Source organism: Corythoichthys intestinalis, chromosome 6 (genome assembly GCF_030265065.1).
Source record: "Corythoichthys intestinalis isolate RoL2023-P3 chromosome 6, ASM3026506v1, whole genome shotgun sequence".
Taxonomy (NCBI): domain Eukaryota; kingdom Metazoa; phylum Chordata; class Actinopteri; order Syngnathiformes; family Syngnathidae; genus Corythoichthys; species Corythoichthys intestinalis.
Genome location: NC_080400.1, coordinates 27527313 through 27552720, shown reverse-complemented (window position 1 = coordinate 27552720; position 25408 = coordinate 27527313). Strand labels below are relative to the sequence as shown.

Sequence of the window (25408 nt, the reverse complement as noted above, 5' to 3'; positions counted from 1 at the left end):
TGTGTAGCATCAGCTTAAACAGGAATTGAGGTGATGAACTTATCTTATGAAAATTCTGCTTTAGATCATTCACGAGTTGGGAGTCGAAACATTCACAACTTTTAACAGGTGTACTTATCGATTACATCTTTTTTTAATAGAGAAGGTCTGAAATAGCACTTCAGTGCTGCTACACAGTGAAAAGTTGAGATGTTAATGTTAATAGTTAGCGCTGAGCGCTAAGCTAATTAGCTAATTCGCTAATGTGTATTTCACATGCAAAACGTGTAAAACCAAGATTAAGTACAGATAAGAAAAGTTGTAAATAAATAATAATGTTAAAAAGACCAACAAATAGCAGTGATTCACCCTTTTAGATTTCAATTCAGTTCTGCTTGTGGCTGCAATTGACACTCATTTTCATTGCACATTAGAGAAAGCAGGGGGACAATATGTCGCAACTCAAGCGCTAAATGCATAAGGATATTACACTTGACTGTCATGACTTGTCTTATGGTAGTTACCGTATTTTTCGGACTACAAATCACACCAGAGTATAAGTCGCACCAGCCATAAAATGCCCAACAAAGAGAAAAAAAACATATATAAGACGCACCGGAGTATAAGTCGCACCAGCCATAAAATGCCCAACAAAGAGAAAAAAAAAACATATATAAGTCGCACCGGAGTATAAGTCGCATTTTTGGGGGGAAATTTACTTGATAAAATCCACCACATAGAACAGTGTGTGTGTATGTCATCTTGAAAGGCAATTTAATATAAAAATACAACAGAGAACAACATAATGAATAAGTGTACAGTGTACAGTGCATGAACAACGAAATGCGAATATACTGTCCTCACCAGGACGCTATGGCTTGGTCCTGGCTATACAGCGAGCTAAACTCCCAAATGACGATGCTGGACGTCCTTATAATTTGCTGAAATAAGTTCCCCCTCTATACCAAACAGGTTCGCATCAACGTAAATAAATGATAATTAGGTGCTATTACAGCAATGACACAAACGGTTAGCATGCGTTTGCTAGCATTAGCACATCGTTCAAACAACCACACAACTGGCTCTAAGTGTCCGATCGCGGGTGAAAAACACACAACAACAACAACACAAAAGATGATAAACACAGGTGTTGCCTCCTTAACGATATTTTACAAGCATAAACAATGAACGTAGGTTCGCAGCCGTGTTTCTCTCTCTCTCTTGCCCACTCGCTCAGAGACACCGCGTAGCTGTCCATCTTCTTCTGGCGTGTGAGCGCTCTTCTTCGCGTAAACAAGTGCGCCCCCACATGGGCGTGAAAGCGCCACAAACTAAAAGCATGCATTTCAATATAAAAAAGTCAATAATACAATTGAACACACATTGCCAAAGGCAGAACGCGAACGTGGCCATAGCTATTAAGAGTTATTCAGATAACTACAGCATAAAGAACATGCTAACAAGTTTACCAAACCATCAGTGTCACTCCAAAACACGAAAATAACATGTGAAATTATATCATAATGTGTTAATATTTCACACATAAGTCGCTCCTGAGTATAAGTCGCACCCCCAGCCAAACTATGGAAAAAAAAAAAACTGCGACTTATAGTCCGAAAAATACGGTAGTAATGGCATGTGTGTGAAATGAAGCCAAAAAATAATACTAGCCCGTAACTGACTGAGTAACGCTAATCAAAGCCCGTCTATAGTATATTCCTGTGTACATTACAGTAAAACCTTATAGACAAGTTTCCGAGGTACTTACGATTTACTTCCGCATTTCTGCTCGCGACTTCCGTTTTACACTTTCTTCAACCAAAACAACAGTGGAGCTGGAGTGGCATTACTTAATAAAATCCTTCAAAAAGGACGATTTGAAAATGGCGCATTCATCTGCCATCACAACATGAAGAAGTGGCTAAGAGTCGCCACAACCAAAATAGTTTTGTATTTTATGGCTTTAATGGCAATGGATGGAAACGCAATCAGGGTTCTTAAAAACTCCGAAGCATCCAGTTGACTGTGTCCTAACACATGAATATGGGAATTTTGTGTTCATGAAGGCAGATGTGGAACCAAGACTGTGCCAGGTACATTTATGGTCAATTTGACTACAATTCTGTGTTGCGTCACAGCTGAGACATCATTAGCTTTGCATTAGCTTCAACGATAAATAAATGGAAAAAACGGGCTTTTAACCTTAAATGCATAAATTTAAGCGTTACACGTTTTTTGTTCACAGGTGGAAAGGGAAGACAATCTGCAATATAAAAGAACTACTTACTATTTGTGTTTATATGTACATGTGTGGTGAGCTCATAATAATCTAAACAGATAAAAAATACCTTGTAGTAGTAGTAATTTTGTCAACGAACGATCAACAAAGTGATATGAACAAACGCACAACACGGAAAGTCCTGGAGCCCAATTTTCGCTCAGGAAACTTGTCTATGGGGCATTCATTTAACTCAGTTGCTGCCATTGACTGGAAGGGTTGGCAGCGAATGATCTCCTGGTCAAAATTGATTGGACGTCAACTGCACTAAAACATTGACATCCTTGTATTGACAGATTTTCTCCATGGAAATATACGTGTGTCTAGGTGTATATCCACATTCTGTCAACCATTATTTTCTGTATGATCGCATTTATTTATCAGTCAGGGGGTGACGCGACATAAGAATGTCGACGCCGTGTGACAGGGAATTTCCTTTACGTACATTGTCTGGTCACACGCTTTGGTTATGAAACAACTGTTCAGAGGTTAAAAGGTGTTACACAATAAAGAAATAAAATAAAACTGCGTCAGTGTTCTGCCCAATATGATTCTTTTTTACAAAATGCTCAATTTTCCAGTATTTGGGAGAAGCAGCTTGCAATTTGGAAAATTAGCCTTTATTCTTCTGCTGTTTATGATAGAAAGGAAATGGTAGAAAGTTTTCCTTGTTGACGTCATACAGTGGGGCAAATAAGTATTTAGTCAACCACCAATTGTGCAAGTTCTCCTACTTGAAAAGATTAGAGAGGCCTGTAATTGTCAACATGGGTAAACCTCAACCATGAGAGACAGAATGTGGAAAAAAACAGAAAATCAAATTGTTTTTAAAGAATTTATTTCAAAATTAGAGTGGAAAATAAGTATTTGGTCACCTACAAACAAGCAAGATTACTGGCTGTCAAAGAGGTCTAACTTCTTCTAACGAGGTGTAACGAGGTCTAACGAGGCTCCACTCGTTACTTGTATTAATGACACCTGTTTTAACTCAGTATCGGTATAAGAGACACCTGTCCACAAACTCAGTTAGTCACACTCCAAACTCCACTATGGCCAAGACGAAAGAGCTGTCGAAGGACACTAGAGACAAAATTGTAGACCTGCACCAGGCTGGGAAGACTGAATCTGCAATAGGTAAAGAAATGTAAAGAAATCAATTGTGGGAGCAATTACTAGAAAATGGAAGACATGCAAGACCACTGATAATCTCCCTCGATCTGGGGCTCCATGCAAGATCTCATCCCGTGGCGTCAAAATGATAACAAGAACGGTGAGCAAAAATCCCAGAACCACACGGGGGGACCTACTGAATGACCTACAGAGAGCTGGGACCACAGTAACAAAGGCTACCATCAGTAACACAATGCGCCACCAGGGACTTAAATCCTGCACTGCCAGACGTGTCCCCCTGCTGAAGCCAGTACACATCCAGGCCTGTCTGCGGTTCACTAGAGAGCATCTGGATGATGCAGAAGAGGACTGGGAGAATGTGTTATGGTCAGATGAAACCAAAATAGAACTTTTTGGTAGAAACACCTTCTCGTGTTTGGAGGAGAAAGAATACCGAATTGCATCCGAAGAACACCATACCCACTGTGAAGCATGGGGTTGGAAACATCATGCTTTGGGGCTGTTTTTCTGCAAAGGGACCAGGACGACTGATCAGTGTAAAGGAAAGAATGAATGGGGCCATGTATTGAGAGATTTTGAGTGAAAATCTTCTTCCATTAGCAAGGGCATTGAAGATGAGACGTGGCTGGGTCCTTCAGCATGACAATGATCCCAAACATACAGCCAGGGCAACCAAGGAGTGGCTTCTTAAGAAGCATTTCCAGGTCCTGGAGTGGCCTAGCCAGTCTCCTGATCTCAACCCCATAGAAAATCTGTGGAGGGAGTTGAAAGTCCGTGTTGCCCAACGACAGCCCCAAAACATCACTGCTCTTAAGGATATCTGCATGGAGGAATGGGCCAAAATACCAGAAACAGTGTGTGAAAAGCTTGTGAAGAGTTACAAAAAACGTTTGGCCTCCGTTATCGCCAACAAAGGGTACATAACAAAATAATACTTTTGGTATTGACCAAATACTTATTTTCCACCATGATTTGCAAATAAATTCTTCAAAAATCAAACAATGTGATTTTCAGTTTTTTTTCACATTCTGTCTCTCATGGTTGAGGTTTACCCATGTTGACAATTCCAGGCCTCTCTAATATTTTCAAGTGGGAGAACTTGCACAATTAGTGGTTGACTAAATACTTATTTGCCCAACTGTATATTCTTTCATTTGATGGATTCAGTGTGTAGGTGTACAGTGTACAGTATTATCATAGAACACCAAATTTGTTTGTCTTGAAAACTAAATCACAATGCTCCAAAATAGCTTACTTTAAAAAAGTGACAGGTAGTATTAACACAGGCAAGGTGCTTGTGAGTTCAGTGAAAACAATTGTCATCCCAAAAGTGTTTTTTTTAACATCACACCAAATGCTTATTTTGTCATGTATCCTTTAGCAATTTGATGGTGGTAAAACGATACATGGAATCATTAAATTCCCCAAACTGTCAAAACTAAAACCCTGTGTTGAAGATTCAGCATGAAAGAGCCACATTACTCAGCACCATCACGGGAACATGCAGGACATGACAGATGCAGGAGTCAGAGAGACAGGAAACATCCCCAACACCTTTCTCCTGGAAGATCACAAGAGAGGAACTCCACACCTCTTGAAATAGAGGCATGGTCTAACGTTAAACACAACAACAGAGGCTTTTCCTCTTCCTGAGGATCAACAGATGGTCCGTTAAACAGCATGCCACAAAAAAAGGGTGAAGCATGTCATGTGAAGATGACAAACAGGAAGGACCGCCGTCCTTGAGCGACTGCGGCCTTTCGCAAAAGATTCTCCTACTCCAGCCGACTGCTGCTCAACACACAAACAGATGGTTTGCCTATCTATAGAAGACAATGCTTTTTCTTTCCTCGTGACAACATGCCCACACAGAATCAAAAAGACTGTGGTATCTTAAACATCTATTCTTGGTTGTAACAGGTCAAGGGTGGGAAAAACCCCATTGACCCAGCCCTTTGTGGCATCATGTTGTTGTCATGAGCAATGTGGATTGCAACAATAATAAGAAGGCCACACAGACAAAGACAGACACGTTTACCAGTAGGGGTGTGACAAAATTTGAAATGGTGTTATATCGTGATACTTTGTATCCCAAAAGGTTATCGATATATCGTTTTAAAAGGTGTCAATGTCTTAAAAAAAAAAAAAAAAAAATTTAAAAGGATTCAACAAGTTGCTAAATCTTCCACCATAATAGTGTCTCAGTTAACTCTAAGGCTGCATTGACAGTGCTTGACGCCCAATCCATTTAGACTGGGGATATTCGTTCATTCAAAACCAGAGCATTCACAGTCATTCTGTCCGATTTTCAGGTCATTTACAGGTCACTTGTTGTTCATTTTAGGGCATTAAGGTCATTTCCTGTTGCGTTTGAGTCACTTCCTGTTCTCTAACTCAAAATAAACCGGAAGTGATCCATAAAATACCCCAAAATCAATAGGAAGTAACTGAAAATCAACAGGTAATAGCCTTAAATGGCCCAAAATTACCTCATTGGGTTGGGTGCCAATGACGGCCATAGACGTTCAATCCGTTTGAAGTGGGAGGGATGGCAGTGAATGAACGAATGTTCATTCGCTGCCACCCTCCCATTTCAAGTGGATTGGACGTCTACTAGTGATTAACTCATTCCAATTCACAGCAGACGCTTATTTTTCTGTTTATTAGTTATTTGTAGAATATCCTAGAATGATTTCCTGAGCAATGTATCGATAATCGTTGTATCGCCATATCGTCAGATCATCGTTATCATGAGCTTTGTATCGCAAATCATATCGTATCGTGAGGTACCAAGAGGTTCCCACTCCTATTTCCAGCTTTTCTCCATAATGGCACGTATCAATTTAAAAGCCGAGTTTCACTTGACATAATATACTAGTCACGCAAATACAGTAAATAAAGGCCACACCCAATATTATCTTACTCAGCTTCTGCATTTCCACTATTTGCACAAATACAGTAATTTTTTTAGATGCTCTTTGATGATACCGTGAGGAATGCTTGCAAATGAGCTTTCTCATAACCCGAGGCTCCTACTGAAATACAATCAGGAACACACCTGTGTGGAAAACACTTAAAGCCCTCCCACAATCCATCACAACACGCACTGTCAACATCACAACAGGCCTGTAGCCAGGCATGATGGACGTTTAAGTAGCTTTCTTACACTTGGTAAAGCCAGATTCTGATTTCTCAGTTTTAAATTTCTATGATGTGACTGACAGTGAGTAGGTGTAGAGGGTATTCGGGTACGTTGAGTAAAATGTGCAATGGGTCACCGCAAGTCCTAACAGAGGAAAGGAATTTGTGCATTGATATGCAGCTAGAGACTACGACTTAATATACCATGCATAGAATCTAGAGCTGAAACGATTACTCAAATAATTGGATTTTAAAAATTGATCAAAGAATTTTTTCCACTTCAAGGAATCATTTAATTTCGCCAGCTCTAAGCAGGACTTTTTGCCCGGACTACTTTGAATGCGGCACAACGCGCTGATGTCACGTGAGAACAGGAAGACGACAGAGGCGGCGGATATATTTGATTCCAACCATGCACCAAGAAAAAGCAGAAAATGTAAAAAGTGTGGCAGCATTTCAAGCTGGACACTGAGGCAAACACGGTTTCATTTATTCACTTTAGGACAGTGCTTGCATACCACTACAGCATGTCTTCAATGTTCCAGCTCCATCGAAGGCACCCGGTTTGCTCCGAGAGCTGAGGAGCAATACTTGGGACTAGGCATGTGCCAGTATGAGATTCTGGCGGTATGATAACTTTAAGCAAAATTATCACGGTTTCACGGTATTGCAATTAAAGCTCTAAAATGTGTTACCTTGAGATATATGGGTTTAAAAAAAGATATTTCCATTGAACAGGATATTTATTTTTCAAAACATATCAGCAAATTGGAAAATAATTATAATGTTAAGTTAAAATAAAAAAAAAACAAAAAAACAAAAAAAAACAATTATGCTAAATAAAATTAAAATAAATGCAGTTCTTTCGGTGAGCTTAAACCTACAGCCACACCTCAACATTATTAACATCAGAACAAAAATAATTGAATTATTTTCCATAAAAAGCACATATAGCACGTATAACTCGCATCATGTTTACATTATACACACACTTTCTCAACACAGACAGTTGTCAGAGAGAAAAACAAAAACGTTTTACCCCCGCTAGACTCACCAAACACGCTGGTGTGACTAACCTTTAATTTTATATACATGCAAAATTATATGGGAGGTATTGCCTCCTTGGCAGCTATCCTTCACAAACATGTTTTTCATGTCAGTTGGCCCTCCTCTAAGTCGCGGTCGTCAGTAACTTTCTGTAGCCGAAGTATTCCCATTCTAGCGATTTCGTTTTCTTCAATGGAGGAAAAAGTTCAGGAGTTTCACCTCCTCCAGCCCTCGTGTAGCGCAGCTGACTCACTGATACAGAGCAACAACTGGTGGGGGAGGGTTGAGCCGTACAGCTGCGAAGGATTTCTCCATGCATTTTTTGGGACATAAAAAATAGCAAATACCTTAGGGACGGTATGATGGATTTTTTTTGCGGTTTTGAAACCTTGACGTTTTCATGCCACGATATACCTTGAAACCAGTAATCAGCCCACACCTACTTGGGACAAGGTAAAATTAAGTTAACGCAGTGTTGCTGAATAAAATTAATGTTATTGTACCTTGCTAACGTAACGTTAGCCCTGCGGAGGGCTTGTTTTCTATTAATTATGACTACTGTCGATGCATGGCTAACGTGTCTTTCATTCAGGCTTGATTTAAACTGTAAAAACACAGCGATGTTAAGCGATAAGGGTGTAATACAGCTAACTTTCAATTTTAGCTCAGTAGTCATTGATGGATAAAACACCAAATAGCACTTGTGCCTAATATGCTCCAGTACAGCAGGTACCATACATATATTTTGAACACTGCAAAAACTCAAAATCCTATCAGGACTTACAATTTAGACTCACTTAAAATTTAACTACAACTTAAAATGAGCTTGACACAAATGGGAATTCAATTGGAACACATGGGGAAAAACACCTAACTTTTAAGGGATGTGCGTTATTAAGTATAATGACATTTTTAAGGAAGGAATTTAAAGGTTTTTTTTATTGGATCTTAAGTTTTTTAAGTGAAAGCAGTGAATTTGTTCTTTTTTTTCCCTAGTCACATCTGAGATGCAATTGTTGCCGTTTTCAACAATGTACATCTAAAATAAAGACATTGTCTAAAAATTGTTTAGTATTAGGTGAAATGTCTTGTTTTATAATGTATATTTATAATTGCTCTTCACCTAAAAAAAAAAAAAAAAAAAGTTTTATCCGATTACTCGATTATTCAATGAATTTCAGTAGAATACTCGATTACTAAAATATTCAGTAGCTGCAGCCCTAACAGAATCTATAGTGAAAAATGTATTTAAAATAAATGCATGACCCATTCATACAATGTACATTCTGTAAGTGTACTGTATGTAAGCATTCTCGTTTGGCAAAGGCCAGGTCATGGAATTAGTTGTTAATGCTGTTTGAATGCAAGCATAAATGACAAAATGTCAACAAATGGTCTTTAAAAGGTCCTATTTTTACAAAATAAAACACAAGCAATGGCTAAGTTAGGTTTTAAAAAATTGTCAACATTAATAAAAAAAAAAAACAAAAAAAAAACAATACAACATTTTAAATGTTGCGTGTTTACTTCACTAGTTCGACTGTTTATGACATAACACAATCTTTATTATTCATGAGTTTATACATAAAAAAAAGTGACATTTCCGGTGAATTCTGATTTTTTGTAATGAATTGTAATGGAACCGTAGTCTCCTAAATTTCCCATGAAAAGCTTTCAGAGATTTACTGTAAATGTTCATCCCTTTTGCAATCCTCACACCCACACACATAATTAGGAAAGGCATTTGGGACAAACAATGTCAGTTAATTCTCATAGTTGTAGCATCAGTGTCAGGAATAGGCGTGAGGAATCAGTGGTAACAATGTAGCAATGGCGCAACTGCACGTTGAGCAACGAATGCGCTGCATGTGGGCACGAGTCGACAGGGGGTGCCGCCACCAGGAATCCCCCCTGATTATTCCCGATCCCAGTCAAAATTACTCCCACTCCCGTTTTTTTTTTCCCTTACACCTTTAAATTGTTCATTAAGTAACTGGATTGTTGCCAGCAAATTTGATAATTGATTTTTGCTGGCAGCTATGAGCAGTCTCGTTTGGGCCTTAGTTTGTAATGTGAGGCTGCACGCGCAACTGATTAGAGGAAGAGAGAGAGAGTTCGCTGCTACAAAGTGTCAGAGATTGTGTTGTGTTTTGTAAGGGCGCCACTTTTCATTTCACATACCCTAACAAGAATGGGTAGTTGCTCCCCTGGAATGTAGCAATATGTAAATGACATTCAGAAGTAAACAAGTTTTGGCGCCGCCCAGGAATCAAAATAACTGAATTGCTTACTATATAGTCTTGTATCAATTGCAAGTGTAAATGTTCAAATTCTTTCAGCAGTTGGAGAAGACTGTTTCCACCTAACCGTTTTATAGGATTCCTAGAGGTCTACTGTTACAAGACCACAAGTCATTTAATGGCTCATGTCTGTTCTCTAAATCACAATGCACTCAGGGGGTTCATAGAACACCTTCAATCTGAAGCACACAATAAAAATACACTTTTGATTTTATATGCCTTTTAGTCAAAATCTCTTCTTAAAACCTGTTTCGTGCCCCTCAGAGACCACTTTCAAGATGAATGCTGAAAAAAAGCCAAGCTGTGAGTGTAGAAGAGCGCAAATGTCATGGTGCTAACAAACACACCTAAGATTTAAGTGAGACTGCGCTCCAAAGTGTTGAAGTGTTGTTAACTGTGGAATTATATGACCCATTAGCCAAAAGCAAAACACCACAAACTTTTTAACGAGGCGCACAGGAGCAGCTGAAAACACTACTTTTGTTTATTATATTCTAATTTTAGTCTACTTGCACAGAAAACATCAAGAACGGAAATACACTAATGTGGATGTTTGAATTTCTTACTTTTTGCTTGCCTCACAGACGTCGGCGATGTTGGAGAAGAGGTGATGGTGTTCTGTCTTGGTCATGGCCTCCCTGAGCTCTGGCGAGTTTTTAAACATCCGTATCAGGATCTCTAGACTGTGGAGGTAGGAGTGCTCAGAGGAGATCACTTCGAAGATGGCCTGGAGAGAAGTACTACTTTACTCAAAATGAAAGTGTTTGAGATTCACATGTAGCCTGTATGGGCAAAAGGCGACATACACACTGTAGAGCGTGTTACTCATTTCACTTTTTGCTTTGTTTTGTTCATTCTAATTTTGTTGCGTAGCCGTTAACAGTGCAAAAACAAATGCAAATCGTAGGTGAAGAGATTGTGTCCGTGACATGACACCTAACCGCACTGTAACACATCATCTTTTTTGTTGAAGTCTCAATGGGAGTAAATATGGTCCTTTTGGCACGTTTTTGTGGCACTTTTGGGGATTTTATGCTACCAGACATAACATTTTTATTAACCTAATACAGAGGTGTCCAAACTTTATGCAAAGGGGGCCAGATTTGGTGTGGTAAAAATGTGGAGGGCCGACCTTGGCTGACGTCCTTTACGTAGAACAATATATTTGAGCAAATTTTAGCAAGCCATTCTGTGTGTCACATTTGCTTTATTTTTTTTTTCTAAATTAATTTAGGGCTGTCAAAATTATCGCGTTAACGGGAGGTAATTATTTTTTTCAATTAATCACGTTAAAATATTTGACGCAATTAACGCACATGCCCCGCTCAAACAGATTAATATGACAGCACAGTGTCATGTCCACTTGTTACTTGTGTTTTTTAGTGTTTTGTTGCCCTCTGCTGGCGCTTGGGTCCGACTGATTTAATGGGTTTCAGCACCATGAGCATTGTGCAATTATTGACATCAACAATGGCTAGCTACTAGTTTATTTTTTGATTGAAAATTTTACAAATTTTATTTAAAACGAAAACATTAAGAGGGGTTTTAATATAACATTTCTATAACTTGTATTAACATTTATTTTTTAAGAACTATAAGTCTTTCTATCCATGGATCGCTTTAACAGAATGTTAATAATGTTAATGCCGTCTTGTTGATTTATTGTTATAATAAACAAATACAGTCCTTATGTTGAATGTATATATCCGTCATGTGTCTAATCTTTTCATTCCAACAATAATTTACAGAAAAATATGGCATATTTCATAGATGGTTTGAATTGTGATTAATTACGATTAATTTTTAAGCTGTGATTTTAATCGTTTGACAGCCTTAAATTAATTATTTCAACAATCTCGCAACTAGCCTTTGTGGCGTTCTCTTTCGACACTCGGGCTCTTGCGAAATACTGCTGCTGTAAATTTAAACTAGCTTCAAGTTGCTTCAATTTCTCGCTACATATCTTCCCTGTAATCTTGTTGTACATGTCAGTGTGTCTTGTTTGGTAATATCGCCTCACATTGAACTCCTTAAAAACAGCGACTGTCTCTTTGCAAATGACGCAGACACAGTTGTTGCATATTTTAGAGAAGAAACACAGTAGTCCAATTTCCACCTATCCTTGAAGTGTCGGCAGTCACAGTCAACTTTCTTTTTTGTTGTTGATTATCACCATTTTAGAAATGGGGAATAAAGGGTATAACACGGGGTAATGTTGCTTAGAGTGTTGTTGCCTTTTAGTGGGTAAACGAGGAGCAGCATTTAGTGTGTAAGCTACTTCATATGCTGTTAGCATATTATTTGTGTCTTAAGACTTTTGTCCACAATGTTTAAATGACAGCCATATTTTTAAAAATAGAATTGTAAAGGTAGAAAACCACTAATAAAGCACTTTCTTTGCTCTAGCATCGTTTGATGACGCTAAATTGATTGCTACGTACTGTAAATAATATAGCAATAATGAGACCATACCAGTCTGCTGGCTAAAGTATCAATTAGAAGCAATACCTCTTGTCTTTTCCGTTCTTCCTGGCTCATCTGATCAAACAGACCGCTTTTCTTGACCTTGGGGGAGACAACATTTTAGTCAGTAAAACAGTTTTTTTCATAAACAGTAACATTTTCAACTTGCTTTGCAGGATTTCCCCGATGCATTCATAAGGCAAGTGTACTGCAATTGCTTCTGTTGTCCCAGCTCACAATGACAAGCACACTTTACATACCACACTCTGAGGGAATGTGGCAACAAAGTTGTTGTTGAAAGCAGCGCAAGGGATCTCCATTGAACGAGAACGCCCATGGCGATGGATGACACGCTGACGTAAAAGTAACAAATGGCTGACCATTGTGCTCATTGAGTATTATTTGGCTGTAAGACTGGAGGGGGGAATTCGAAATGTGTTGAATAAGATTGAAACCAAAGCGATCTTTTGGAATGGACTGGGTGTGAACAGTGTATTGGTTCTGGCGGTGTATTTGTGTGAAAGACGGTAAGCCTGAATTAAAAGCATGAGCAACATGAATAAGGCCTGAGGGCAACTTGCATTAAAATTAAACATGCAAGAAAACATCCGTAATGGCAAAGATCCAAGAGTGCTTGTCATGCTGGAAACACACCAGGAAGAGATACGGCTTCATCTTTAGTATCTGGCCTAAAGCCCAAATGGGAACAAACAAAGCCGCATCAAGGTAGTAAATATCTCTTGAGACGTTGCCACAAAATCTTAAAGGCTTCATTTAACTTTTTTTGTTTAACGCTATACAAATTAAGAACATTTTCAAGTAAATAACAGTAGACCATGAGAGTGTTTTGAAGAATTGTTGGTTACGCAGCAACAGATTTCCACATAAATTTGTAGTGAAGCAGGGTAATGAGTACAACATTTTGATTTACTTAATCTACGTTAGCAAGACTCATATGTAAAAAACCTCCATATTGCTGCATATTAAATTAATAATCAACTTTTTTAGAATGGGCATCATAAGTAATGAATGTAAAAGTTTAAAATATCAATTTCCTGGAACTGATTGTTGATTTACTAAGTTTTTGTACTACTTAATACTTATGCTTAACATTGTGTGCAATTTATCTGAAACACAGGGGAATTTGCTTTAAAGAGGCATCACATGGAGACAACTGGAAAGTCAAGTTTTCGTGTTCTATCGTCGCTGATTGTTAGAGGAGGAACAAAGTAGTATGTGAATATCTTCAGGATATGTGAACTTACGTTGAATCTTGAACGTTAACTCTTTTGTGTTCTGGTAGACTCCATGACGATGAACTGCCATTTCACAACAATATAGGATGTTATTACTACTGATGTACCGATACCGATACCAGTATCGGCGGGGGGGGGGGGGGGGGGGGGGGGGGCGGTCCGGCCCGAAATGGTGGTATCGGTGAGTACCAACAAACAGGGCACTGATACCATCTACCGGTCCGGTAACACTGAACGCAGCCTTTTTTCTCCCGACATTCACTACACTCTGTGTTGTGTGATCATTAGTGTTGCACCGATACCATTTTTTTGGGCCCGATACCAATACAGATACCTGGCTGTGCAGTATCGGCCGATACCGATCCCATTCCGATACCACTCCATTTGCAAAAAAAAAAAAAGATATGTATAAGGGATGCAACGATACAGTTAAGTCACGGTTGGGTACGATTTTTGATACAATTCAATACATTTAATGCTCTGAAACAGAAAATACAACTGTTATTAGTATTTTTTTTTTTTTATTTGCTAACAAGCAAAAATAACAGTGCCATCATATAAACAAGCATTTTAGTGCATAATATTTATGTGCTTACTTCTTACTGAGCTGAAGAAATTTTGTATATAAGTGCTTAGAACAATCTTTACTGTTTGTTAAGTGGGGCACACTGTTGATTGCTGCAGCTCTCTTAGCAACTATATTTACCATATAAGCAAAACAACCTATTTGTGGTCCGAGTCCATCTGTAACATGTACTGAATTAACAGTATTTGCAACATTATCTATAGTCACTGGTATGGATTGATTTGGCCTGCTTAACTTCCATTCAGTCATGGTGGTTTCTAATTCATCAATGTAGTATATGGACTACGCGTCGCTCTGGGCTCACGCAGCTAATGGCATGGGATCTAATGTAGCACATCTAGGTTTCTATTTGATGGTATCTAGTGTGTGCGCGCAAGAGTTGGCATGGGATCTAACATAGGACATCTAGGTTGCTATTTGATGATATCTAGAGTGCGCGCTGCGCCGCTAGAGTGTTTTCTGGCCACAGAAGTCACTTCTGCTCATTACTGCACAACACCAGCATATGACAATCGACTTACATAAACAGAACGAGTTTGAAGTACGGCGCTCTTAATTTGCCACTCATTGTTCATCATGAAAACATGAGTTTGCTTAGTCTCCCACGGTCTTAAAATTTCTGATCCCATCGGCGCTACAACAATGGGCGTTAGCTTACGCATGCTAATCGTTTGTGAATGCCATGTTAGATGAGCAGCGTAACATCACGGATATGCGTTGTTGTTTACATCCTTAATATTGAAGACGAAGGTGTTAATTTCGTTTGGTAATTTCGAGACAAAGACATACAAATGTCATGCATCGGGATTAGGGAAGTTAGCTCACGTGGGGAGGACAGTACATTTGCATTCAAGTGATGCCAGTAGATGGTATCGGCGCCCTAAATGTTGGTACTCGTCGATACCGATACCACCAATTCGGGCCGGATCGGCGCCCCCTGCCGATACTGGTATCGGTAGCGGTGCAACTTTAGTGATCATATGTGGTTAATATGCATGACAAGCAGCTATCGCTATTGGCCTACTCCAGACCAATGAGAGCGGGGCAATCGTTGCTCTCAACCAATGTTGGGGCAGCTTTTTCATATAGAAGAAAAACAAACTAGTAGAAAAAGAAAATAACGGCGGTTTCGGAATATTTCAGCGTCTAGTACAATGGCTGGGGATGGACCGCAGCAACAAACCTTGGGCAGTGGGACAAGAAGAGTGAAGCAGTAAGACAGATGTCCGAAAAAAATCACCGAAATGACTGTTGTCTGTAACCTGCCCCTTGCCTTCGTTGAAAGCGTGCTTTTTATGGCTCACACAGAACCTAAGTATAGCGTCGCAAGTCGCAAATACATTAAGGAGACGACTATCCTGCACAAAAAAATAATAAATAAAGTAACGAAACGTGTTTTTAAAAAGCTGGAGAGGGCAGGGGCCATAAGCTTTTAAACCGACATCTGGAGCAGCCGAGTCTCCCAACGTTCCCTCCTTAGCTTGACAGCTAACTGGAAAGCGTAGTACTTCATGCGAATGAATTCAAGGGATCACACACACCAGCCAAGCTATTGCTGCTCAACTGGAGCATCTCGAAGTCAAAGCTACTTATCTTTTCTTGTCTTTTCCTAAAAGAAATGCTGTAGTACAACCCGGATTCAGTTGAAGCTGGGAAATTGTGTAAAATGTAAATAAAAAATAAATACAACGATTTGAAAATCCTTCTCAACCCATATTTAATTGAATACGCTACAAAGAAAACATATTTAATGTTCAAACTGATAAACTTAATTGTTTTTTGCCAAATAATAATTAAATTAGAATTTCATGGCTGCAACACGTCCAGTAGAAGTTGGGAAAGGTGGCAAAAAATACTGAGAAAGCTGAGAAAAGCTTATCAAACAGCTATATGGAATATCCCACTTGTGATCAGGCTAATTGGGAACGGGTGGGTACCATAAAAGGAGCCTCCCCAAACATGCTCAGTCATTCACCAGCAAGGATGGGGCGAGGTTCACCACTTTGTCCACAACTGCGTGAGAAAATAGTTGAACAGTTTAAGAACAACATTTCTCAAAGCAAAATTGCAAGGAATTTAGGGATTTCAACATCTACGGTCCATAATATCATCAAAAGGTTCAGAGAATTTGGTGAAATCAATGCACGTAAGCGCCACGGCCAGAAACCAAGACTGAATGACCGTGACCTTCGATCCCTCAGACGGCACTGCCTTAAAAACCGACACGAGTGTGTAAAGGATATCACCAAATGGGCTCAGGAAAACTTCAGAAAACCACTGTCAGTAAATACAGTTCATCACTACATCAGTAAGTGCGGGTTAAAACTCTACCATGCAAAGCAAAAGCCGTTTATGAACAACATCCAGAAACGCTGCCGGGTTCTCTGGGCCCAAGCTCATGTAAAATGGACTGATGCACAATGGAAAAGTGTTTTGTGGTCTGATGAGTCCACTTTTCAAATTGTTTTTGGAAACACTGGACATCGTGTCCAAGAGGAAGCGGACCATCCGGACTGTTATCAACGCAAAGTTCAAAGCCAGCATCTGTGATGGTATGGGAGTGCATTAGTTCCCATGGCATGGGTGACTTACATTTCTGTGAAGGCAACATAAATGCTGAAAAGTATGATTAAGCTGATTTTGGAGCAAAATATGCTGCCATCTTTCATGGACGCCGCTGCTTATTTCAAGATAATGCCAAGCCACATTCTGCACGTGTTACAACAGCGTGGCTTCGAAGTAAAAAAGTCCAGGTTCTCCCCTGGCCCACTTGCAGTCCAGACCTGTCTCCCAATGAAAATGTGTGGCACATTATGAAGCAAAAAATTTGACAGAGAAGACCTCGGACTGTTGAACAACTGAAGCGGTTTATCAAGCAAGAATGGGAAAGAATTCCACATGAGAAGCTAAGAGACATAGTCTCCTCTCTTTCAAAACGTTTATTGAGTGTTATTAAAAGGAAAAGTTATGTAACCAAGTGGTAACCAAGTGGTAAACATGCCCTTTCCCAACTTTTACTGCACGTGTTGCAGCCATGAAATTCTAAATTAATTATTATTTGAAAAATAAAAATAGAGTATATGAGTTTGAGCATTAAATATGTTGTATTTGTAGTGTATTCAATTGAATATAGGTTGAATTTTCAAATCATTGTATTTTGTTTTTATTTACATTTTACACAATTTCCCAACTCCAACCGAATTCGGGTGTAATTTGAGACCTGTTTTAAAGGTGCTTAAGAAGTAAGCAAAGTAAGCTAAGCTAAGTGGCTAAGCTGTGTGTATGTGCGCTGTTTGCATTTGTGCGATGCAATAGAAGGAGTTGAGTTATGTTGCTCCTGGTGCACAAAAAGGAAGATTAATATAGAGACAGGATGCTGTGGTCAATTATTATTATTATTACATATAATTTCATTAAAGTTGCACTGTTTGGCCTTTGAGAGGTTTAAAAAAGTTTAATCAGTTCATTTAGAGTTTGTTATTATGAATGTATTTTTACTTTCTTACTGTTGGTCTGGTAATACACATGTTTTAATTTCACAAATTTAGAACTATTTTGGTCTTTGAGAGCCAAAGGTTTATTCAACTATTGTCACCCATACCAGGTATGCTTTCAAAACCTCTACTGGATTCACTTTGTATTAGTCTTTTTCTTGTTTTGCAAAGGTAAACAGCAGCCTGACAAAGCCATGATAGCAATGATTTCACATCCAAGTATGTAGCTCTTTGGGAAAAAAAAAACATATATACATTAGGGCTGTCAAACGGTTAAAATGTTTAATTGAGTTAATTACAGCTTAAAAATTAATTAATCGTAATTAATCGCAATTAATCGCAATTCAAACCATCTATAAAATATGCCATATTTTTCTGTAAATTATTGTTGGAATGGAAAGATAAGACACAAGATGGATATATACATTCAACATACGGTACATAGGGACTATTTGTTTATTATAACAATAAATCAACAAGATGGCATTAACATTATTAACATTCTGTTAAAGCGATCCATGGATAGAAAGACTTATAAGTTAGAGAAATTTTATATTAAAACCCTTCTTAATGTTTTCATTTTAATAAAATTTGTAAAATTTTCAATCAAAAAATAAACTAGTAGCCCGCCGTTGTTGATGTCAATAATTACTTACACAATGCTCATGGATGCTGAAGCCTATAAAATCAGTCGCACCCAAGCGCCAGCAGACGGCGGCAAAACTCCATAAAACACAACAAGTGAGCGTTTCACTGTGTACTGTCATTTAAATCTCTCTGAGCGGGGCATCTGCGTCAATTGCGTCAAATATTTTAACGTGATTAATTTAAAAAATTAATTAACGCCCGTTAACACGATAATTTTGACAGCCCTAATATACATACATACATATATATATATATATATATATATATATATATATATATATGTATAGTGGGGAGAACAAGTATTTGATACACTGCCAATGGGTTTTCCCATTGTCAGTGTATCAAATACTTGTTCTCCCCATTGTATATATAAACAGAGTGGTATCGGTACGGTATCGGCCGATACTGCACAGCCAGGTATCGGTATCAGGGCCAAAAAATGGTATTGGTGCAACACTAGTTATTGCTCGCCTTGAAGTCCAGACTCAGCGCTGTTCCAGCTACAGAGTCTGGGGCCTAGCTCCTCATTCATTGGCCTCTCGAGCACGAACAAAATCTTCCATGCAATCAAATTCGTTAATTTGTGTGAGGTGTTTTTAACACGCAACGTCACTCTTGCACGTCGGAAGTCGTCTCCACAACAACACAGATGACAAGCGGGAGAGCAGAGAATATGTTCCTATCCGCGGTAAATTCAGTTTTTAAATGACCAAAAACACATTGAGTCGCTAAAACCAACAGTCAGTCTCGCGCTAACCATGTTGAATAAACTTCTCCGTTCTCCGCTCTCATCGTATGTTTACGTCCTCGCGCTAGAGTTTCTTGACACTTTACCAACGTCACGTACGCCCGTCGCTGATTGGTCCACTCCGCTGTCTTTTTGCTGTGGCTTGCTCCGCCCTGGGAATTTGATCCACTGAACAGTTGCCAGACTCTATAGCTGGAACAGCGGTGAGTCTGGAGTTGCAGGCTAAGTTATTGCCCTTCGCCAGAAGGTGAAACGATGATGGTTTGGTGTCCGGTTCTATGCCTGTCTATATGTTATCTGTATGTTTAAGAGATTATTATCAAATTTGCATGATATGTTTGTAATATGAAACGAAAGAGGTGATTAACTCATTGCCAGCACTTGATAATTTAAATTGGGATGACTCGCTGTGAATGAGAAGGTCGAAGGTCACAGATGTCAGAAACGTAATTTTGCGACAAATAGACTAATCGTGATCAAATTAAGTCAAATTTGCACAGTAAGTGGTATGATGTGAAGAGAAGGGGCTAATGTGATGTGATGTGAATGTTTGGCTGCTTAGGCGCAAGTCTGCTTTCTCTGAGTACTCCACTAGTTGGTGTCTTTTTATCTCACTTGACCGGAAACTGTGCGCACACAACTTCAAAATGTATCCTTTCCTGTTTTATCATGTACACAAAGTAAACAATCCAGTAAGGATGCCTGGAAATAAACAAACTCACTCATCTCTTCCTAGAGTACATTCCCTCCATTCCGATCCCTAACTGCATTATGAAACTTCGAATGACTGCACATCTCTCCAAAGGCAAAATAGTATGCATAACTTAAGTCTGACAAAATAAAAGCAGCTTGCCAAACGCACTGGCATGAGACTATGCAGAAGAAGAAGTCTGGCTGGCTGTCTGCCTCCCAACTCTTGAAGAAGTTCGCCTTCACTCTGAGCATTCAGTGACACTCACCGAACTGGATATGACAGCATTCTTGAGAGCGTGCACATTCCTTGTACTGTATACTATTATTGGTTAAAGAGACAGGATGAGACTGGAAGTGGGGTGGGGGGATCATTTATTTTCAAAACCAATTCATTGTGGGTGAATATGGAAAAGGTCAGGTTTAGGGTTGAGATAGTGTTGCTAAAATTTCAGTTGACTTAACTGTTTGTTTGCTTTTGTGTGGAATATTGAATTGTGGTCAGTTTTTGTACAATATGAAATCTTACTAAATTATTAGCATTTATGTCAATAAAGACTGATTTTTGGAATGGCATAGTCGTAGACATCATCATTATTGACGGGTAAATTATGGTCAGTTTTTGTACAGTATGAAATCTTACTAAATTATTAGCATTTATTTCAATAAACACTGATTCTTGGAATGGCATACTCATAGACATCATCATTATTGACGGGTTAGCTCGGCGATGCACTGCGAAACTTCTTCAAGCAGAGGAGCTATTTATAAACATTGGATTTCGGTTCAAAAAGTACGAAAGCTGTACCACATGCATACAGGAAGGATTGTCTCGGGAGCGATTTCTTCGAGGATTCAAGGTAATTATTATTATTTTTCGTATCATGCATGCTGTTTGAAACGTAAAATATTTTTGAGAAATTAGCCGCTAAGACATTTGCATCATAGTTCGCAATATTTACGTAAAATAAATGCTACCTGCACATTTTTTTTTTTTTGCTTTTAACCAAGAATCAAGACTGTTTTACATCCATATATATAAAAAATTCAGGGATTTAAGCATTTGTTCACAAGAATTTCAACATAAAAAGCTCTTTGTTGTGCTAAGGCGGCACCACAGTGAATTTAAATACGAGCCACACATTTGACATATTTACATAAAATAAATACTATCTACACAGTTTCTTTTTCGTTTAACCAAGAATTGAGACTGTTTTACGTCCATATCTATTAAGAATTCAGGGATTTAATAATTTTTTCACAAGAATTTTTAACGAAAAATGCTCTTTGTCTGTGATTCCACTCGGTCAGCTTTGATGGCCTGGCCAACAATGCAGGCCCCCTATTTATCGGCCCCGCGCCCCGTCAATTACATTATGAAGTCTATGGCATACTGCATTTGTCAAGCTCTGTATATTAAAGTAAAAGTCCTCCTCCTCGGGATTTTGAAGGAAATCAAATACTCAGTACACCTACTTAGTTTGATCAGTTTCCCCCCACGTTTCATCAAATGATTATGAATGGAGTCTAAATTGGCTTAGATATTGTATATAAGTTGGATATAAGTTTCACAAATACATTCACGAAACAGTAAGCGCAAGTACAGTGGGGCAAATAAGTATTTAGTCAACCACTAATTGTACATGTTCTCCCACTTGAAAATATTAGAGAGGCCTGTAATTGTCAACATGGTTTCTTGTTATCATTTTGACGCCACGGGGTGAGATCTTGCATAGAGCCCCAAATCGAGGGAGATTATCAGTGGTCTTGTATGTCTTCCATTTTCTAATAATTGCTCCCACAGTTGATTTCTGTACACCAAGCGTTTTACCTATTGCGGATTCAGTCTTCCCAGCCTGGTGCAGGTCTAGAATTTTGTCTCTGGTGTCCTTCGACAGCTCTTTGGTCTTGGCAATCGTGGAGTTTGGAGTGTGACTGACTGAGTTTGTGGACAGGTGTCTTTTATACCGATAATGAGTTAAAACAGGTGCCATTAATACAGGTAACGAGTGGAGCCTTGTTAGACCTCGTTAGAAGAAGTTAGACCTCTTTGACAGACAGAAATCTTGTTTGTTTAGAGGTGACCAAATACTTATTTTCCACTCTAATTTGGAAATAAAATCTTTAAAAATCAAACAATGTGTTTTTTTTTCTTTCCACATTCTGTCTCTCATGGTTGAGGTTTACCTATGTTGACAATTATAGGCCTATCTAATCTTTTCATGTAGGAGAACTTGCACAATTGATGGTTGACTAAATACTTATTTGCCCCACTGTATTACCAATGAAAGCAAATACCATTAAAAATGTGTCTACAAATGTGAAAGTTCTGATTTTTGACTATATCTCCAGGGACTGGCATTATATAATGTCTTCAAAAATGTTTAACATCAACATGTGTCTGAAATGTTGAGTGTCTGTAATGTCTAACCACAGAAAGCTGGCTCCAGGACGTTCTGATAGGTCTGTATTGCAGCACGATGCTATCGGTTTGAGGTTCTCTGGAATCGGCGTCCTCATCCGAATCGTTATGTAATGCCTTTTCCTGATAGTTCTGGTACAGTTCTTCCTCTGGAAGATATTTTTTTCAAGATGAAAGGATTAATGTCTTGGAGAGGATCGTTAATAACAACAGTGGCTGGGTTAAGAGTGAAATACAATAGTGAAGGCCTCCTCTCACCTTCGCTGTCAAAGGTGCGTTGAGGGGTCAGAATGTTTTTCTTGTCAGGAACCTGAAAATAGGATATGATAGGTGAGATTGTGCAAACATATGAGGTGTGTGTATTTGGTGTACTAGTCAAATCATAATATTAGCATTACAATATGTCTCCATACCATCCTTGTAAGGTTTTGTCCTGATTTGGGGTTTGAGAACACAAACTTTTTCCACCCAGATAAAAGGCCACTTAATGCAACACACAAAAAGCCTGTAGTGTGCCTGACTTATGTTGTTGACTGCCTATCTCGATGATACTGTTATCTTTATAGGACTAATCCAATATTGCTTACCTTACTCTTTCCTGTTCCAGTAGGAGTTGTAGGGCTGTCAGGCTTCAGTGCACCCGGGCTGGTGGGCTTTAAAACGCAAGGACTGCCTGGGTTGGTTATGGTAGTTTTATTATCACTCTCTAATCCCTTCATGGAAAGCGCCTGGGCCTCAAGATCGACGCCTGTGACAACAGCCCTACGGTAAGATGTACTCCTCAGCCCTCTCCTTAGGGTCCCCGGGCTTTCATTTTCCGCATCTGTCCCCTCGCCGTGACCCCCTCCCGTGGAAAAGTAGGGCCCTGTCTCCACCATGCTGCATGTTTTTAAAGCCCGCTTGGGAGCATCCAACCCCAGCAGCCCTGCCAACCCTTGGCCTTGTGGCCCAGATGTGGGGGTCTTGCTCTGCCGGATACCTGAGGCTAAACCCTTGGGGATGAGCTGATGGGTGCCCATCTTCAGGGCAGCGGGGCTGTTGGTGCTAAGGACAATAGAGGGTGTTGGTGAGATACACGGGGAAAGGGAAGGAGAGGGGGAAGATGAACCATTCCTGGCATCTTGCGAGAGAGCAGGTGAGGAAGACAACTGTCCAGGGAGTGGCGGCCGGCTATCAGCCGGCGAGGAGGAGCGTGGTGTCGGCGGGTCCGACGAGGTGAGGGAGGAAAGTGAGGGGATGCTCGATGTGGAGCTGTGGGAAGGAGTCCGTCTAGAAGGAGGATACGGGCTTGACGGAGAAGAAAACGACAGTTCAAGACTGTTATTGTTTGGGGCAGGTGGAACTGTCTCAGGTGAAGATAAATTATGATATGAAGGGCTCTTTTCCTTAGGTAAGTTTAGACTAAACACACTGGAAATGAGTGCCTGAGGGGAACGGACACACTTCTCGGGCCAAACTGTCACTATGTTGCTGTCAGTTCTTGAGTAGTACTCTCCATTACTCGTTCTGCTGTCCAGCGAAGGTGATCTGCTACAATCAGATTTGAATTTAGACAAGGAGAAGCGCCCATTGGAGATGTGTCCGATGCTAATACTCCGAACAACCCTGGACTTTTTTGAAGGTTTGTGTAAAACGTGCTTCAGCACAGCAGTGTTCTTAGCCACACACTGAGATGTAAGCACCAGTTTTTCAGCCGGTTGGCTCAAGGTGAAAGTGCGCTTGTTGTCCTCCGAAGGAAAGTCCGTCATCATGACCCCGTTGGTATGGTAGCTTCGCGGCCGTGGCTTTCTTGAGTCCTGCAGGCTTCTGTGGTTGTCCGTATGGCGCTTCCACAAGGGCATGATGTTGTTGTTCGACAGGTCTACGTCGTTGCCGAGATCCATCGTCTTCTAGTGTCCTCTTCCCTATCTGTGTCACAGCTGGAAGGCCACAGGGCAAACACCGCCGCCCTGCCGAGAGCCGATCTCAACCCTGAAGGCAAACATAGAACAATAGCAGTTCAATTGGCAGTGGCTGAATTCCCATAGATTACTTATTAACAGATGAGACTGGCAACTAAAACAAATAATATTTGGAATGGGAGCAGTGTTTCACTCAGTTTCAGTTGGTGAAATTTTTATTTGTGGAATTTCAGTGAAATTAAGTATTTTACATTTGTCACTAAATACACGGATGGGGTTTTAACCTTATTGCTTGACTGCAGACTTTTGTTTTTGATAAGCATGTTTGCCAAATAAAAACACAAGGCTTTTGTTAATGTGCAAACTTTAAAGACATAATGCTTGATGTTTATTATTGGGGGAAATATGAGTAAAAAATGTAACCTTCTTGTAAGAACGTCGATGGAATCCATTGATTAGCAGTATGAAATGCTGGGACACTATTTCCCGAAGTGTACCAAAACAAAAGAGAATAAACATTTAAGCATTTTAACACCAGAAGTAAACACCTGAAAACCAAAAAGTGCATCGAGTCATTGAAAGTTTCATATTCACCTGAAGCAAAACCGACTGTCAATTGACGTGCCGAAGGTCGATCATTTTCTCCCAATCCCTCTCCTGAATTACAAGGATTTAATCCAACATTGTATTGAAACCCACACTTGAAACAGTGCATGAAACCGGATTTGGGGAGCAAAACAGCGTAGATTGGGCCAGGCGAGTACAGCACAGTGCGCGGCAAAGAGTGCGTCTGAACAGCAGGGCGGGTTGGACCGGACTGGGGGGAGGCCATTCTGGGCCAGGGGGCGGAGATTGGAGCAGAAAGGAGACACCTCGCGTCCGGTTCTCATGTGGGGACTCCTGTGTTGAAGTATCGACAAACTCAGTCGTATCATACAGCACAAATTGACAATTACAGCGTATGTTTATCCACTATTAAAATAAATAATAATAATACATATATATATATATATATATATATATATATATATATATATATATATATATATATATATATATATATATATATATATATATATATATATATATATATATATATATATATATATATATATATATATATATATGTATATATATATATATATATGTATATAAAAAAAAACAACAACAACACATTATTAATATTATTCTTGCAATTGACACGAATGTCTGGAAAAAAATAAAATATATATTTTTGTAAGCAAAAAAGTAAAAGAGTCAATTATAAAATATTCATTGAGGAGCAAGATTAATTTATATTATTGAAATTAAATGTAATTTACCC

General features: G+C 39.3%; 1 protein-coding gene across 1 annotated transcript in view; it reads right to left on the bottom strand.

The window, feature by feature from the left end:
* Positions 1 to 24889, bottom strand: part of LOC130917453 (rho guanine nucleotide exchange factor 26-like) — a 63814-nt gene extending 38925 nt beyond the window's left edge. Inside the window, exons 1-6 of the mRNA XM_057838857.1 lie at positions 24679 to 24889; positions 22771 to 24154; positions 22442 to 22493; positions 22193 to 22332; positions 12385 to 12441; positions 10443 to 10603 (exon numbers count right to left, since the gene is read on the bottom strand). Of these exons, the coding sequence (XP_057694840.1) occupies positions 10443 to 10603; positions 12385 to 12441; positions 22193 to 22332; positions 22442 to 22493; positions 22771 to 24066 (1706 nt within the window). The 5' untranslated portion in view covers positions 24067 to 24154; positions 24679 to 24889. The remainder of the gene's footprint in view (positions 1 to 10442; positions 10604 to 12384; positions 12442 to 22192; positions 22333 to 22441; positions 22494 to 22770; positions 24155 to 24678) is intronic.
* Between the last annotated feature and the right edge of the window lie 519 nt (positions 24890 to 25408).